The 16,764-nt window shown below is 35.8% G+C and overlaps 1 protein-coding gene across 7 annotated transcripts in view; it reads left to right on the top strand.

Annotated features, from left to right (window-relative positions):
• The window catches only part of TTC6 (tetratricopeptide repeat domain 6), a 292,851-nt gene that overhangs the window by 230,021 nt on the left and 46,066 nt on the right, over positions 1 to 16,764 (top strand). For all 7 annotated transcript variants that reach the window (XM_077126904.1, XM_077126903.1, XM_077126902.1 and 4 more), the window contains 5 exons: positions 2,408 to 2,528; positions 3,934 to 4,084; positions 9,911 to 9,993; positions 12,115 to 12,191; positions 12,562 to 12,722. In XM_077126904.1, coding sequence (XP_076983019.1) covers positions 2,408 to 2,528; positions 3,934 to 4,084; positions 9,911 to 9,993; positions 12,115 to 12,191; positions 12,562 to 12,722 — 593 coding nt within the window. The remainder of the gene's footprint in view (positions 1 to 2,407; positions 2,529 to 3,933; positions 4,085 to 9,910; positions 9,994 to 12,114; positions 12,192 to 12,561; positions 12,723 to 16,764) is intronic.

Here is a 16,764-nt window from a genome sequence, read left to right as displayed (position 1 = left end):
TTTCATGGAATGAATACTATTGTAGGATGACTATTGTAATGTGCATATTATTATATACTAATACATGTATTTATGCGTATTGATTTATAATTATATATACTACTATGCGCTACCATGTTTTAGCTAGAAGTGTGTGTGTGTGTGTGTATGTGTGTAACTGTGACAAGGAGAATATCGTATCAAAGAAATTTCTCTCCATATATTGAGTTCGGAGGATTTTTTTCTGAAAAGCCAGGTCTGTTTTCAGTCAGCATGCTAAATGGCATTGAATTGCCCTAGTGAGCTGTGTCCTACTCCATAGATCAATTCCATGGATTAGTCAAATTCACTGTTTTTAACCTGTAAACTAAAAAATAGGTTTTGAGAATCCTCAGTAGGGAGAGGACATCCACACTTAAAAGTGGCCAGTTCCCCCTTATCCTCCACCAACGCATTCCCAGTATATGCATGTTGCCCAGTGAGCTGTCTTCAGCTGAGTAAATGATCTCATCTTGTGTGCAAAGCACACAAATTCCGTCATCTTGGATAAGGCCGTAGTCAGATATTAAGAGACAGCTAGATTCCCTCAAAAATAATAGATAACTTCTCAGTGGATGAAATTTGAGGTAATTGTTACTTAAATGTCTCTAACTCAATTAGCCTTCTGAGGTCACCTTTCCTTTTAATATTCAAATAAAATAACTCAAATCCCATTTTATGTGCTGAAAGGAGCCCAGTGCTCTCCCTACCATTTCCAAGGATTCTTAGGAGAGAGGACCCTAATTCTCTTGTAATTTCATTCTGCAATCTGTTTGATTCTCCATCTCTGCTCACCCACGCACTTCTGCTGGCTACTGTTCTGTTTTGCTTTTTCCCAGGTCTTTTCTTCATCCCCAAATGGAGCATTAACACATACATATTGTATGCAATGGTCTGATAGACATTTTATAGTTCAGAGGATAAAGTTAGTACAGATTACAAACAACTTGAATTGAAGACCAAACACCCCTCTCTCTGTGAATTTATATGGCTCTGTAATCTCCCAACTAGCTTCATTTAACTGGCATTTTTCTAGAGGCTTCTTTCTCATATTTCCCTCTTCTACAAGTTTTGAGCCCCTCCCCTCTTCTCTTCTAGGCTATCACAATAATTCAAAGTCCTTATTATTTAATTATTCTGAGAAAACCAAGTTGATTTTAGCCTCAATCCTTTCCTATCATCCTGCCCAAGGAATTTCATCTTCCACAATAGAAAATGGCCCTCAGAATGCTTGTCTAATATAATTATAATATTAATGTCTACCATGTATTAGGCATTTTACTACTTATCAAGCACTAAGTACACTAATACTATATTAGGAGTATTTCAATAAATATTCAGCATAATGCTATGAAGCAGCCAATACCATTCCCGTTTCACTGATGAGAAAACAGGGCCAGAAAGATTAAGTAATTCTAATTTTTTTTCCACTAAGAAAAATATTCTCATTTTTCTAGAGCTGCAGCTGACTTTTTCATTGCTAGTCAATCACACAGCAAACTGAGCAGATAGATTGCCCTGAAGTGATTATTTATTTAATCTGTGTGATCATTGCTTGTACCGGGTATCCCTGCCAAAGTCCAGTCCTGTGAATATTTGTGTCTTAAACTGTGGCTATTATGCACATTTTGGGAAAAACTTTCCCTTTTAGGCCAGAACGTGCTTGAGAATCTTAGAAGACATAGGTCAAAACCGTGCAGAAAACACATCTAATGTTCTCTAGGTTTTCGAAAGTGAAAGGGAATCAGTAAGTGAGGAGGCCCGAGAGTGGTTATTGATGAGAGTGCTCCACTGGGAGTACTGGGAGGAGGCTCTTTTGGTCTCCCGCTTCTGTTATTTGGAATGTGCATTGTCAAGATGCTTGCCTTTACTCTAAGTTCTGTCTGCCCTCCTCGCCTCTGTGTGTAAGTTTGACCACTGCCATCTTCCCTGGTCTGGCCTCATACCAGAGACTTCTACTTGGTCAATAAAAACATGTTCCCAATAAAATCAGGCCATCAACAGTGCTGGCTCCCTTCTGACTGCAGTCCATTTAAGTGAATATAGAGAATAAAATTCTGAACCCATCTGTATCAACTGCATCATGACACGGACAGTGTGTCTGACCCCTTAGAACCTAAGGTCCTCATCTGCAAAGTGAGTGTACACTACTAGATTATCATAAGGATTTCTTCCAGAGCTAATGAATTTGTATAGCTTCGTTGTGACTGAAGCAAATGCATTTGATGTGCCATCTTATTTCTTACTCACTAAATAAGTGTAACTATAGATACATTTTATTTTAGGTAAAGTTGAAAACAGGGTAAACAATTGGAAGAGTAGAGACTAAAATATAATTCAGATATGTGTTTTTCATAACCGGAGTAAGGTATATGCTTTTATTTTTAAGCGCTCATAAATGATGGCTATGAAAATCTTGGTTGTTTTCTACATCGGGGCATACTCTATGCAGATCTAAAAAATTGGTTGCTTGCAATGTGTGACTTTGAAACTGTTATTTCTCTAGAAAGGTACGTTTTCCTTTTTTTTAGTTACTGATTTCACTTTTGGATAAAATTAAGAAAAAATTGAAATAAGAGATGTTTATTCCACCATCATTGATGACCTTATACAAAATGAACCAGCTACAAAGTTATTCTACAATTAGATGTTATTAATATGTTTGCCTTAAATGCTTTTGTACATTTTAAAGATTGAATAGTTTTGAGGGAAGTTAAATAAATTCATGGGTAACAAATCAACAGGTTAAGAAGAGTAGCTTGGGTTGCCCAGACTAGAGCTTTTGGAAGTTAACTTCATGGGAAACTACCATCAAGTTTTAAAATAGTGACAAAATATTCTGCTTGATTTGTCATTGCACAACATAAGACTCAACGGGAGGAAACCTTCCATTTAGAACATGTGACTTCATTTTGTTTAGTGAAGCAAAAGAAAAAAAGCCAATACTATTTAAAATATAAGTTCCAGAAGAAATATAGACTGAAAATTTCACACACTAGTCAGAAAGTTAGGCTGTAAAACATATAATTTAATGATAACAATTCCCCTTCCTTCTATGAAGCACTCATCAAAATGGAAAGTATTACAAAGAGGAACAAATCATACCAATCCCATATCAACTCGCAGACTGTTTACTGAGCTTATCAAAGGTAAACTTTGAGCTTGACTCAGGAAAGTCATGGAGCATGGCTCTGTAATGACCACAGTGGTTTTCTTTTGGACATTTCTGAAACAGAAACGAAAAGGGGAGTTTCATTTGCAAAGAGTTAGAAAGTAGGTCAGAGGAACTTCGATGTCTTTTAGACAAAGCATCAGGGCTTCTAGGCAATTTAGCTATAATGTGTGTAGTTTCCTTATTTTAAAATGGCATCATTGAGCAACCTTGCTCAATAACCTTTCTAAGGTTATTTTTATACTTAAAATTGTTGGAGTCTAAGAGCAAGAAATAACATCTATTTGAGACATAAAAGTAATTGGGTTAATATCCATGTGGAGAGGATTTTTAACCCCAAGCCACCAAGCTCTAGAATATTATCGTTTCTCACTATTTATCATTGGTAGCCAAGGGGGATATAACCCAAGTCAAAGACTTTTGAGGTGAAGGAAACTAAACTTGTGTTTCAAGGTAAGTCAAGATTAAGTCAAGGAAGAGTAAAGTATTGTACGAGTCAAGGAAGCTTCAGAAATTCTGTTTCTAGTACAGACTCTACCAATGTTAATTCCTTATCAAGGATTTTACAAAGATGGTTGTAATTTTTAATAAAGAGTAGTAAACTGATGTTTTCTGCTTTACTAAAACATCAAAAGAAATCCCTGGTGTATATTGATGTATGTATTTCATTAGGTTCATTCATGATTGGAGAACATTTGGAATAATTAAAAATATAGCAAGATTTTGCTATCTTACTTTTTCAGAACTGTACCATTGGCTTATATAAATATTGGCCTCATACATCTCCTGTACCTGGATAACTACACTGAAGCCATTTGGCAGTTTTCTGAGGCTATTAAAATGGATCCTTTATATATTCAGAGCTATATTTGTCGAGCAGAGGGCTATCATAAGGTATTTAAGATTTGACAGCCTTAATTTTAAAAACATTTAACTTTCTGAGTATTAAACACAATTTAAAATATATTAATGTATTCTTTACTTCAGCTAGCTACAGAGGCTATCACATTTATAAGTTATAAATGTTAAGCAGATGTAGTTAACTATAATTACACAATTATAAAACCTCTACATATGAGCTATGCACTTATGTTTCATTTTTTTTTGTTTTTAATTTCTGTCTTTTCCTTAGCACAAAAGCAATGTGTGTTTTTGTAGGTAATATGTGTATCCAAATAAGGATAGATTTTAAAACATCCATAATTTCGTTGTCTAGAGATAACTATTATTAATATTTTGGAGTCTGTTCATCCAGTGGTTTTTTTTCCTGCGTGTGTGTGTTTCCATATTTTCCTTGAAATTTTGTTTAATTTTTGTTATTTAATTAAAACATGTATAAATGTAATATGTCCTTAGTGCAAACAATTCAAGCAATACAATAAATAGCAGACTCTCGATATCAACCAAATCTGACTTCTCAAAGATGACCACTGTTGACTGTTGTCTCTATGTTTTGCAATGATACTTGTTCTCACCACTCTACCATTACCTGCTCTGTCCAGGACACCATCATTTCTCTCTGGGATTATTGCAGTAGCCTCCTGGTCGTGCACCTTGCTTCTGCTCATAACTCCTTTTCAGTGGATTTTCCACACACAGGCCACAGTGATCCTGTTAAAACATAAGCCGTATTATTTCACTTCCTTACTCAGACCCTTCAGTAGCCTTACTTTGCACTCAGAATAAAAGCCAAATCCTCCTAAAGGCCTATAAAACTCCCCATGAGCTGACTCCTCATTACCTTTCTGTCCTCATTTACTACAGGTGGTCACAAATTTAGTCACATTGGCTTCCATCATGTTAGCTAAGAAATGCTGCAGTAAAAACCAACCTCAAACGACAGTGTTAAAATAAGAAAGGTTTATTTTATGTCCACCTGAGGGTTTGCTGGAGGTTCTGCACTGTATTGTCTGCATTTCAGGAGCCAGGCCAAAGGAACAGCTACTGTTGGGAACACTGCCAGTTTTCATAGCTGAGGAAAAGGAGGAAACTGGAAGGTCTTTAAACCCGCAGTTGAAGTCTCTGACTTAGAAACAACCCATGCTTCTGTCCTGGAGGGTCAGGAAGTACAATCTTACAATTTGCCTGGAAGGTGAAAAGCTCTATGCATTTGGCGAACAGTATTAAGGACTCCCACTGCATCTTGCTGTTCAGAAAATCTTTGACTCATTCTCCTGCTGTAAGCAAAACTCATTTACTTTCTGCCAAGGTTAATGACCTAAAAGTACTAATCTGTCACAGCTTTCAAGTTCACAGACCAGGATCTCTGGATGATATACTGCAGGTTCAGATGTATAAACATAAGGGTGGTTCAGGATTCAGCTAAATGTCAATCTCCACCGGTTTTCTCTTAATGTGAAGACCTATGAAGCAAAAAGACCAGCAAAAAAACCATAGGTAGTTCAGAAATAGGATGGTCACAATATGTGGTCTCACTCAGAAAGGAGAAGAGTGGGAACACATGGAAATCACTGGCCCATAACATTTCTGAAGTCTTGCTAGAAAATCTTAATGAGAGCTCGAAGTTACTGGGGTGATGAGGTCCAGGGTATGACCTCTGTGGTGAATGGCTGAAGATGGGTGAAGGCAAGAGCATTGGAAGAAAAGAGTTCAAGCAACTGAAAGCTAGATTGTTGGGGTATATTGAAGTAACCAAGAATTAAGACCAGAAACTAAAATCATTGAGAAATAAGGAGGAGTGTTCAAGTGGTCATTTGATGACAGCAGAAATGTGGGGGTTTAGGTGACATATTCTGATGACTTGAAATTCAGGACTTTAAAAGAATTTTTTTTGTTTGTTGTTGGATGATGTCACATTTCATTATTTTTCCATGCGAGTATCCTGCTATTGCAGCACCATTTGTTGAATTTTTTGTTCTTTTGTTTGTTTGTTTTTTGGGAAGTGCATGGACCAGGAATTGAATCCAGGTCTCCTGCATGGCAGGCAAGAATTCTACCACTGAACTACTCTTGCACCCCCTGAAATTCAAGTCTTTTTAAAAGGAGGTTTGGAAGAAGCAAGGGGGAGGAGGGAAAGGAGGATACTTATCCCACTTCCAGTGTGGAAGATGTGGGAGAATAAACAGCCATCTCTTCTGAATGCTACAGAGTTATCAAATTAACTCTCTGAGAGTCCTCAGAAGAGAGCCAATTTTCAGTTAAAATAAAGATGAAAGAAACATTTGGGAGAAAGTATGGGGAGGGGGATATTTGCCAATTATGGACATAATTCCAAAAACATAGTAAGGATTTTAGAAGTTAGAGGAGAGAAGATAAGGTGGAATAGAGGACATATAAAGCTTTATGGGAGGTCAGAGGGTAAGAGACAAGGGTGACCTTAATTCTTGGTGATTCCAATATATTAATAACTGATCCTCCCAACAATATTGGCTTTCAGGAATGGGTAAGGGTTTGGGGCCCCTTGAACACCATCTATAAAGTGAAAGAAGCATAGATTAGTCCTAATCAAAGCCTTAGCCTCCTTATCATGGAGGCAGAAAACCCAGGGAAGGTAGAGTATTGTCTCTAGGAAAATTTGTTCTTAATTCCTTTTGGGGAAGGTATGCGAAGTATGCTGGTCCTTTTGCACACTGCCCCCACTGATGAAGCTGAGGTCATGTGAGGAAGTTGGGAGTTCCTCTGAGCACAAAAAAGAACCCAAACAGCAAAATGACAGAAAAGCATAAAGAAATATATTTAAAGATTCATTGTTCTGAGAGGCAAAATCTCTACTTCTTAATGGTTGAATAAATTGTGGGGAGTTCACAGCATGGAATATTATAGAGTAAAAAAAAAAAAGAATACATTGTTGTTGTGCCAGATGACTTGGATAGATACCCATGAGATATTCTTGAGTAAGAAAAAAGCTTTGGAGGAGTAAAAGTGTGTCATATGATCCCATGTAAATAAAACAATCACAAATCAAACCATCCAATATATAGAAGAATACCTACTTTTACTGCATGGGTCCCCCCATAGGGTGAATCTAACTAAAGGCTGCCTGAAGGGTTCCAACCCCAGGACATCTTAGAAAGATCAGAGAGTGAATCTCCATCTCTTCCCAGCCCAGGATTTCTTCAGTACATGGATATGCATGGTTGGTAGATGTGCCGGTTTGGAAGGATGTATGTACCCTAGAAAAGCCATGTGTAATCCTAATCATATTTTATAAAGGCAATGTTTCTTCTTGTCCCTATTCAGCACTGCATGTTGGAAACTTTAATCATCTCCATGGAGATGTGATTCAATCAAGTGTGGGTATTAAATTTGATTAGGTGGAGATGTGTCTCCACCCATTCCAGATGGGTCTTGATCAGTTTACTGGGATCCTATAAAAGAGGAGACATTTTTTGGAGAGAATACCTTTTGTAAATGAGGAGAAAGCCACAGCAGAGCCCAGCTGAGCCACGAGGCCTAGAGAACAACAGAGTCTACCAGCCAGTTGATCTTTCGGGATACTGAGAGACCAGAGAACGCCACAGAACCACAAAGCAGAGAGTCCACCTGCCAGCCACCTTAATTTTTTTAATTTTTATTTTTAATCCATATTTTTTCCTTATCTGTCTATATTGTAGATAAAAGGAGCATCAGACACAAGTTTTCACAATCACGCAGTCACATTGCGAAAGTTATGTCATTATACAGTCATCTTCAAGAAACATGTCTACTGGAACATCCCTCTACAGTTTCAGGCACTTCCTTCTAGCCTCTCTAATACACCTTAAACTAAAAAGGGGATAACTATATGATGCATAAGAATAACCTCCAAGACAACCTCTCAACTCTGTTTGAAAACCCTCAGCCACTGACATTTTATTTTGTCTCATTTCTCTCTTCCCCCTTTCAGTCGAGAAGGTTTTCCTTGATGCTGCATCCCAACTCATTCTAAGATTTTGGTCCCATGTTGCCGGGGAGGCTCACACCCACGGGAGTGATGTCCCACGTAGAAAGTGGGAAGGCAGTGAGTTTGCTTACCGTGTTGGCTGAGAGAGAGAGAGGCCACATCTGAGCAACAAAAGAGGTTCTCTTGGGGTGACTCTTAGGCCTAATTTTAAGTAAACTTAGCCTATCATTTCCAGGGATAAGTGTCATATGAACAAACGCCAAGATTGAGGGCTTGGCCTATTGATTTGGTTGTCCCCACTGCTTGCGAGAATATCAGGAATTCTCCAAATGGGGAAGTTGAATTTCCCCCCCTTTTCACCATTTCCCCAAGGGGACTTTGAAAGTACTTCTTTATTTGGTGTTCAGATCACTCAGCCAACCACCTTTAGAGAATGAGGAGAGGGCCCCAGAGCCATAACAGAAGGACGAGAGAACCACGGAGTCCACCTTCAGTGACGTTTGGAGATGAAGAAGGAAAATGCCTCCTGGGGAGCTTCATGAAACAAGAGACCTGGAGAGAAAGATAGAAGATGATGCCGTGTTTATCATGTGCCCTTCCAGCTCAGAAAGAAACACTGAGCATCATCGGCCTTCTTGAGCCAAGGTATCTTTCCTTGGATGCCTTAGATTGGACATTTCTATAGATTAGTTTTAATTTGGAAAATGTTATAGCCTTAGAACTGTAAACTAGCAACTTATTAAATTCCCCTTTTAGAAAGCTGCTCAGTTTCTGGTATATTGCATTCCAGCAGCTAGCAAACTAGAACAGTAGACTAGGTGGAGCGGTGTGGACATATGACCGGATGATTTCTTAATTATATCAACTTGATCAGGGTCAACTTAAGAAGGAACAGCTCTGAAGTTCCACTGAAGTTCTCAGTTTATTTACAGAGATCTCAAACTCACTCCCTTTGTGTTCCCTCTTTTGACTCCACTCACTATCTTCTTCAAACAGGTTCAGGCCACTTCCAGGGTCAAATTAGTTTTGTGCATTCTCCTCTTTGCATCATGTCATTATAGTAATGATCAAGAGTGACTGGTCATCCAGGTTCATTTTGCTATGTTCTGTGCAGTCCTTTTTTGTGATACCTTTGATGGTATTTGGTTTTTGCCCTCAAATTTGTAGAACCTGATTATCTTTCTAAGGCTGGCATTATGGAAAGAATAAATGTTTACTTTTCATTATATGTTGATGTTAAATGGATCTCTTTTTTTGTCATTCTTGTATTTTGCTTCTTCATTCATTCTTTTATTCATTTACTTATTAATTTGGGTGCAAACTTGTTTACCTCACTTTTTTTTTTGCACGGGCAGGCACCGGGAATTGAACTCTGGTCTCTGGTATGGCAGGCGAGAACTCTGCCACTGAGCCACCGTGGCCCACCCTACCGCACTTATTTTTAAGAGGAATTGACTTTTATGTTTTATTTCAATCTCCTTCATATGCGTGGGTGAATTTGCTGAAAAAAGGTGATATGGTTGAGGGAACAAGACTGGAAAGCCAAATAAGAAAGGAAAAGAAACACATATACCCATACTCCAACCAGAATGTAGGATACAAACACATGCATGTAAATATATATATGGGTATGTGTAATCATTCCTCAAAATGAAAGATAAATGATTTAAAAATCCCAAAAGACTTTGCTTCGTAACCTTTTTTTTTTTTTTTTTTTTGCTTTTCTGTATGACATTTGTTTTGATGACTCTTTTAAAAAAACGTGTATTAGGAGATGTTCCTGCAAAATTTCTGTGGTGAAGGGTGGTAGGAAATAAACGTAATAAAGGAAGCGAAAGGTGTTATCAGAAGCTAAGTTTTTGTTTATCATTCAACAGTTGCATAAATTGAAAGAGGCAGTAAAAGATTTATCTCGTGCTATCCACCTTCAGCCAGATGGAATCCAATTATATATAATAAGGTATGAATATAAAAATAGAATTCCTCTTGAGGTAATTTAGCATCTGAGCTAGTTATTGGGATCTTCAGTTGTCTCTTGAGTCTCTAATCTCCTTATTTTACACTTAATTTCCCAGCAATGGCAACCTTTCAAACAGTGAGTCAGAGGTAGTTATCATTTTTGTTAAAATTTAAGGTGATTTATAACATAAAATAACCAGGTCTTTCCCTTCTTTTTTACCCTGAATTGAAACATAACTGTATTGTGTTTATGCTCTTTGGGGACTTCTTCAGATTACTGGTTATTTAGTTAATCTATTTTGAACAGTTGTTTTGTGCCCATGAATGGGTACCAACCATAAATCTCAGCTAATTCTATGAAAAAAAAAATGACACATTGACTTTATTTCAAATGCAAACTTTAGAGCCAGGTATAAATGTTCCCTTTGGCAGTTATGAGTCATCACTACCAAAAACATCACTAAGGATTTAGAAACCTGGGGAAATGATATGCAGCAATGCTTTTCTGATCAGGGCTTGCTATGTCTTTTAACTCTTGAACCACATTTTAGCAATTTATGAAGTACTTCTCCCTTTTCATGTACCATTCATTTTGTGTATCCTTACTAATTTTGTAACAATGGAGTATAAAATTTTAAATTTGGATAGTTGCAAAAAGACATTTAAGTTCTTTTCTTTTGATACCATATTTCCTAAATTGTTTTCTTACCATATCACCATGCCAATTGGTCTAGTTGGCTTATATAAAATGTTTATAATCCTCATATTGTTTTTGTGTATATACATATGTACATATGAATGAATATATTTTGATGGTAATATTTTAATCACTGTTATAAGAAAGTTTACTTTAGAAAAATATATATGTATATTTTTTATTAATTAAAAAAATTAACAAACAAAACATTTGGAAATCATTCCATTCTACATATACAATCAGTAATTCTTAATATCATCACATAGTTGCATATTCATCATTTCTTAGTACATTTGCATCGATTTAGAAAAAGAAATAAAAAGACAACAGAAAAAGAAATAAAATGATAATAGAGAAAAAAAAAACTATACGTACCATACCCCTTACCCCTCGCTTTCATTTACCACTATTTCAAACTGAATTTATTTTAACATTTGTTCCCCCTATTATTTATTTTTATTCCATATGTTCTACTCTTCTGTTGATATAGTAGCTAAAAGGAGCATCAGACATAAGGTTTTCACATTCACAGAGTCTCATTGTGAAAGCTATATCATTGTTTGATCATCATCAAGAAACATGGCTACTGGAACACAGCACTACATTTTCAGGCAATTCCCTCCAGCCTCTCCACTACATCTTGAACAGCAAGGTGATATCTACTTAATGCATAAGAATAACCTCCAGGATAACCTCTCGACTCTGTTTGGAATCTCTCAGCCATTGACACTTTGCCTCATTTTACTCTTCCCCCTTTTGGTCGAGAAAGTTCTCTCAGTCTCTTAATGTTAATTCTCAGCTCATTCTAGGGTTTTTCTCAGTCCTTTGATGCTGAGTCTCAGCTCATTCCAGGATCTCTGTCCCACATTGCCAGGAAGGTCCACACCCCTGGGAGTCATGTCCCACGCAGAGAGGGGGAGGGTGGTGAGACTGCTCATCATATTGGATGGAGAGAAGCCACATCTGAACAACAAAAGAGGCTCTCTTGGGGGTGACTCTTAGGCCTAAATTTTAAGTAGACTTGACCTATCCTTTGTGGGGTTAAGTTTCATGTGAACAAACCCCAAGGCTGGGGGTTCAGCCTATTGCTTTGGTTGTCCACACTACTGGTGAGAATATCAAGAATTCAACTTGGGGAAGTTGAATTTCTCCCCACTCTCACCATTCCCCGAAGGGGGCTTGCAAATACTTTTCCAGTCACTGATCAAATCATTCTGAGATTCATCGGGGGATCACTCTGGACAAACCAACAAAATCTCTGTGCTAACTGAGATTCCAAGTGCTTATGACATTCAATCAAACTATCTACATGAGCTATATTAGGAAATGCTCTAGTCAAAATCTAAATTTTGTAACAAATAAACATTTTTTGCTTAGAAAAATATTTTTAACCATTTAGAATCAGAAAGATATTATTTCTTTCAGAGGACAATATCTGCTTAGAATGAGATGTTATGATCTTGCAAAGTTCACTATTTATCAAGTGGAAGAAATGAACAAAGGTAAATACAATTAATAGAAAAACTATGATATCCTTAACTTAAAAAAAAACCTCTAACATTTTTATACTATTTGCAATAAGCTGTATATAGATGACATGAGGGTTAACTTCACATATGCATTATCAATTAGTAAAATAATTTATAACAATATGAATTGCGTGAGAGATTATTATGGGAAGTAGACTTACAATTTTGCTTTTCAGTTTGTAATCGAAATATCTTGTTGTTTGTTGGTAGTGCATAGATTTTAGTATAATATTAACTTATATTATATACGAAGATTATTGAATTGCTTGAATTCCTTGATATCATTATATTCTAAATCCTAGATACTTGACAAAGGTGCCACAAACTTTTCCTTTCCTTTCAGGTCTTATTGAGTTGCGTCCTGAACAGCAAGCACTCATTCATTCATTCTGTGAAAACCACGAAGAGGCTATTCAGGTCTTAAATGCGATCACTTTGAACAAGCCGGAGATAACAATGTATGCTCTGTTAGCAAAAGCCCAAATGAAAGCCAAGCGAAACAAGGTGAAAAGGCCTCTGAGTTGTTTGCTAAATCTATTAATGGAACTGATATATTGTGCTAAGTGTGACTGTTTAAATATTTTATGCAAAACTATATGCATTTATTTTTATTTATTCTGCTAATTAACATTTGGGTTGTTTCTATATTTTTATTGCTTTGCTTTTGTTTTTAAGAATAGGGCTGCTGTAAATATTCTTTTTTGTCTCTTCTCTTAATATACGGAACAGTTTTCCAGGATATATTCCTAGGAGCAGAATTCTGGTAAGTAGAGAATGTGAATGCTCAGCTTGCAAGGAAATGACCTGTTGTTCCACAGGATTATACCAACTTATTCTCCCACTGTCGGATATGGGTGTGCCTGTTGATCTGTATATACAATAATTGGTATCACCAAACTTTACTTCTGCCGTTCTAGTGAATTAGAAACTTGTGCCTCATCGTGGTCTTTTGTTGTTTTTTTCTAAAGCAGCTTTATTGAGATGCATTCACATACCACACGATTCATCTGAAGAGTACAATCAATGGCTTTTAGTATATTCAGAGTTATGTCTTCATCGTCACAATTTACTTTAGAATATTTTCATTACTCCAAGAAGCAAATCCCCAGTCACCTCTTCTATCCTTACCCATCCCTACATAATCACTAATCTATATCTCTATCTATAGACTTGTTTATATTTATATTTTATATAAATGAAATCATTCAATATGTAGTACTTTGTGTTTGGTTTCTTTCACTTAGCATATTGTTTTTAAAAATTATTATTAATTTTTAGTGGAGGAGTTACTGGTTTACAGAAAAGTCATGAAAAAAATACAAAGTTTCCATATTTCTCCCTTATTGTTGACACCTTGCTTAGTGTGGTATCATTTTTACAGCTGATGAAAGAATATTAAAATAGAACTGTTGACTATAGTCTATAGTTTATACTAGGTGTATTTTCCCCATATATTAACACCTTGTATTAGTGTCATACATTGGTTGTAATTTATGAGAGAATTTTTTTGTGTGTTGATCTTGTACCCTGCTAGCTTGCTGAATTTGTTCAGCTCCAGTAGCTTTGTTGTCAGCTCCAGTAGCTTCGTTGTAGATTTTTCATGACTTTCTATGTGTAGGATCACGTCATCTGCAAATAGTGAACATTTTATTTCTTCCTTTCCAATTTGGGTGACTTTTATATCTTTTTTTGCCCAAGTTCTTGAGCTATCACTTCCAGTACCATGGTGAATAATGGTGGTGACAGTGGGCATCCTTGTTTGCTCCAAATCTTAGAGGGAAAGTTTTCAGGCTTTCATCATTGAGTATGATGTTAGCAGTGGGTTTTTCATTATGTCCCTTATCATGTTCACGTTTCCTTCTGTTTCTGTTTTTAAATTGTTTTATCAAGAAAGGATGCTGAATTTCATTAAGTATCTTTTCTGTGTTAATTAAGATGATCATGTATTTTTCTCTTTGTTTTGTTGATGTGATGTATTGCATTAATTGATTTTCTTGTGTTGAAACACCTTTGCGTACCTGGGATAAAACCCACTTGAGCATGGTGTATAAGTCTTTTGATGTTGGATTCAATTTGCAAGTATTTTGTTAAGGGTTTTTACACAGATATTCATAAGAGAAATTGGTCTGTAATTTTCTTTTCTTGTATCTTTTTCATGCTTTAGTGTTAGGTTTATGTTGATCTCATAGAATGCATTATGTGGTGCTCCCTCCTTATCAGTTTTTTGAAAGAGCTTGAGCTGAATTAGTATTAATTCGTCTTGGAATGTTTGTGAGAATTCACCTGTGAAGCCATCTGGTCCTGTGTTTTTCTTTGTTGGGAAATTTTCATGCCTGATTCAGTCCTTTGTGATTGTTTTGTTGCGGTATTTTACTCATTGTAGCATCAGTGCAGGTTGTTTCCGTGTTACTAGGAATTTGTCCATTTCGTCTAGATTGTCTAATTTGTTGGCATGTGGTTGTCCATAGTATCCTTTTATGATCCTTTTTCTGTCTAAGGGTCAATAGAAATATCCTCCTTTTCATTTCTGATTTTATTTATTTACTTCTCCTCTATTTTTTTTTCTTGATTAGTCTTGGTAAGTGTTTGTCAATCTTGTTGATTTGTTCAAACAACCAACTTCTGGTTTTGTTAATTCTTTCTATTGTTTTTCTGTTCTCTGTTTTATTTCTGCTCTAATCTTTGTTATTTCTTTACTTCTGCTTGTTTGGGTTTAATTTGATGTTCTTTTCTAGTTCCTCCAAGTATGACGTTAGGTCTTTTATTTTAGCTTTATCATCTTTTTTTAATGTAAGCATTTATGGCTATACATTTCCCTCTCTGCACTGCCTTTGCTGCATTCCGTACATTTCGATATGTTGTGTTCTCATTTAAATTCATCTCAAGACTGTTACTGATTTCCACTGTAATTTCTTTTTTGACCCAGTGATTTTTTAAAAGAGTGTGATTTAACTTCCACATAATTGTGGATTTTCCAGTTCACCTGTTATTGATTTCCAGCTTCTTTTTATTATGATCAGAGAAGAAGCTGCATACAATTTCAATATTTCTAATTATTGAGAATTGTTGTATGACCTAACATGTGGTCTATTCTGGAGGATGGTGTATGTATACTTCAGAAGAACATATATCCTGCTCTTCTGGGGTTAAATGTCCTGTATATGTCTGTTAGACCTAGTTCATTATCACATTACTCAAGTTCACTATTGATCATCTGTCTAGATGTTCTGTCTCCAGGTATTATTGCACAGGTGTCTATTTCTCCCTTCAGTTTTGCCAGTGTTTACCTCATGTGTTTTGGGGCACAGTGGTTAGGTGCATAAATAGTTATGATTTTCTTCTTCTTGGTGGATTGCCCTTTTATTAATATACAGTGTCCTTATTTGTCTCAAATGGTTTTTAATTTAAAGTCTATTTTGTCCAATATTAAAATAGCACCTCAGCTAGCTCTTTTTTTTTTTTTTTTTTGGTTACCATTGCATGGAATACTTTTTTCCAATCTTCACTTTCAACCTATTTGTGAACTTGGTTCTAAGATGAGTGTTTTGTCGATAGCATATAGATAGATCATTCCTTTTTATCCACTCTACCAGTCTGCTTCTTTTGATTGGGAAGTTGAATCCATTAACAATCAGTGTTATTATTGTAAAGGCAGTGCTTTTACAGGGCCATTTTCCCCTTTTATAAAAAAAACTTTCATTATGAATTGTAACATATATACAAAGAAAAGAGAGAAATGTCCACAATATACCCACAGGAATGGATTAAAAAAACATACCTTTTCTGGAGTACACTACAGCTTCAAACCCATCACAAATAAAAAAATAAAATCATTACTATGATTTTAGACAAGCAATGTTTATATTTACATACATTTCCATTTTATTTGCTCACAAATTCTTATTACGTATCGGACTGTCCATCTGTGGTCATTTTTTCTTTTTTCCAAAACCATCTATTAATGGTTAAATATTTCATTTTTGTTCATTTTGCAACAAAATTTTAAGTTGGAAATTATTTTTTTAACATATTGAAGGCAATGTTACCCTATGTTTTAGCATCCATTGTTGATGATGAGAAATTTGCTATCTGATTATATTTCCATTCTAAAAAATATTCTTGTCTCTTTGGTTACTTTAAAATATATCTTTATTTCTGGTGTTCTACAATTTCATTACAAGTTGTATACCTGTTTATTTCTTTTTATTTTCCTACTTGTGATAGGCTTTTTGGCTCCTGAATTCATGGATTTATGTCTTTCATCCATTCTGGAAAATTTTTTCCTCCATTATTTTGTCAAATATTGTCTCTCTTTCATTCCCTCTACTTTCTCTTTCTGGAGTTCTGATGGAATGTATTTTAGACCTTTTCTAATCTCCATTTATTTTACTGTATCTTTTGTATTTTCACCTCTTAACTTCACTCTATGTAGTTTTTCAATTTATCTCCAAGTTTGCAATTTTTTCTTTAGCTGTATCTTCTTTTATTTCAATAATTGTTTTCACTTCTAGAACTCCCACTTGAGAGTTTGCAAATATTCCTAGTC

The sequence above is a fragment of the Tamandua tetradactyla genome, chromosome 14 (assembly GCF_023851605.1).
Source record: "Tamandua tetradactyla isolate mTamTet1 chromosome 14, mTamTet1.pri, whole genome shotgun sequence".
In the NCBI taxonomy this organism is placed as follows: Eukaryota; Metazoa; Chordata; class Mammalia; order Pilosa; family Myrmecophagidae; genus Tamandua; species Tamandua tetradactyla.
Note: the sequence above shows the minus strand (reverse complement) of the source record. Positions and strands in the feature narration are given on the sequence as shown.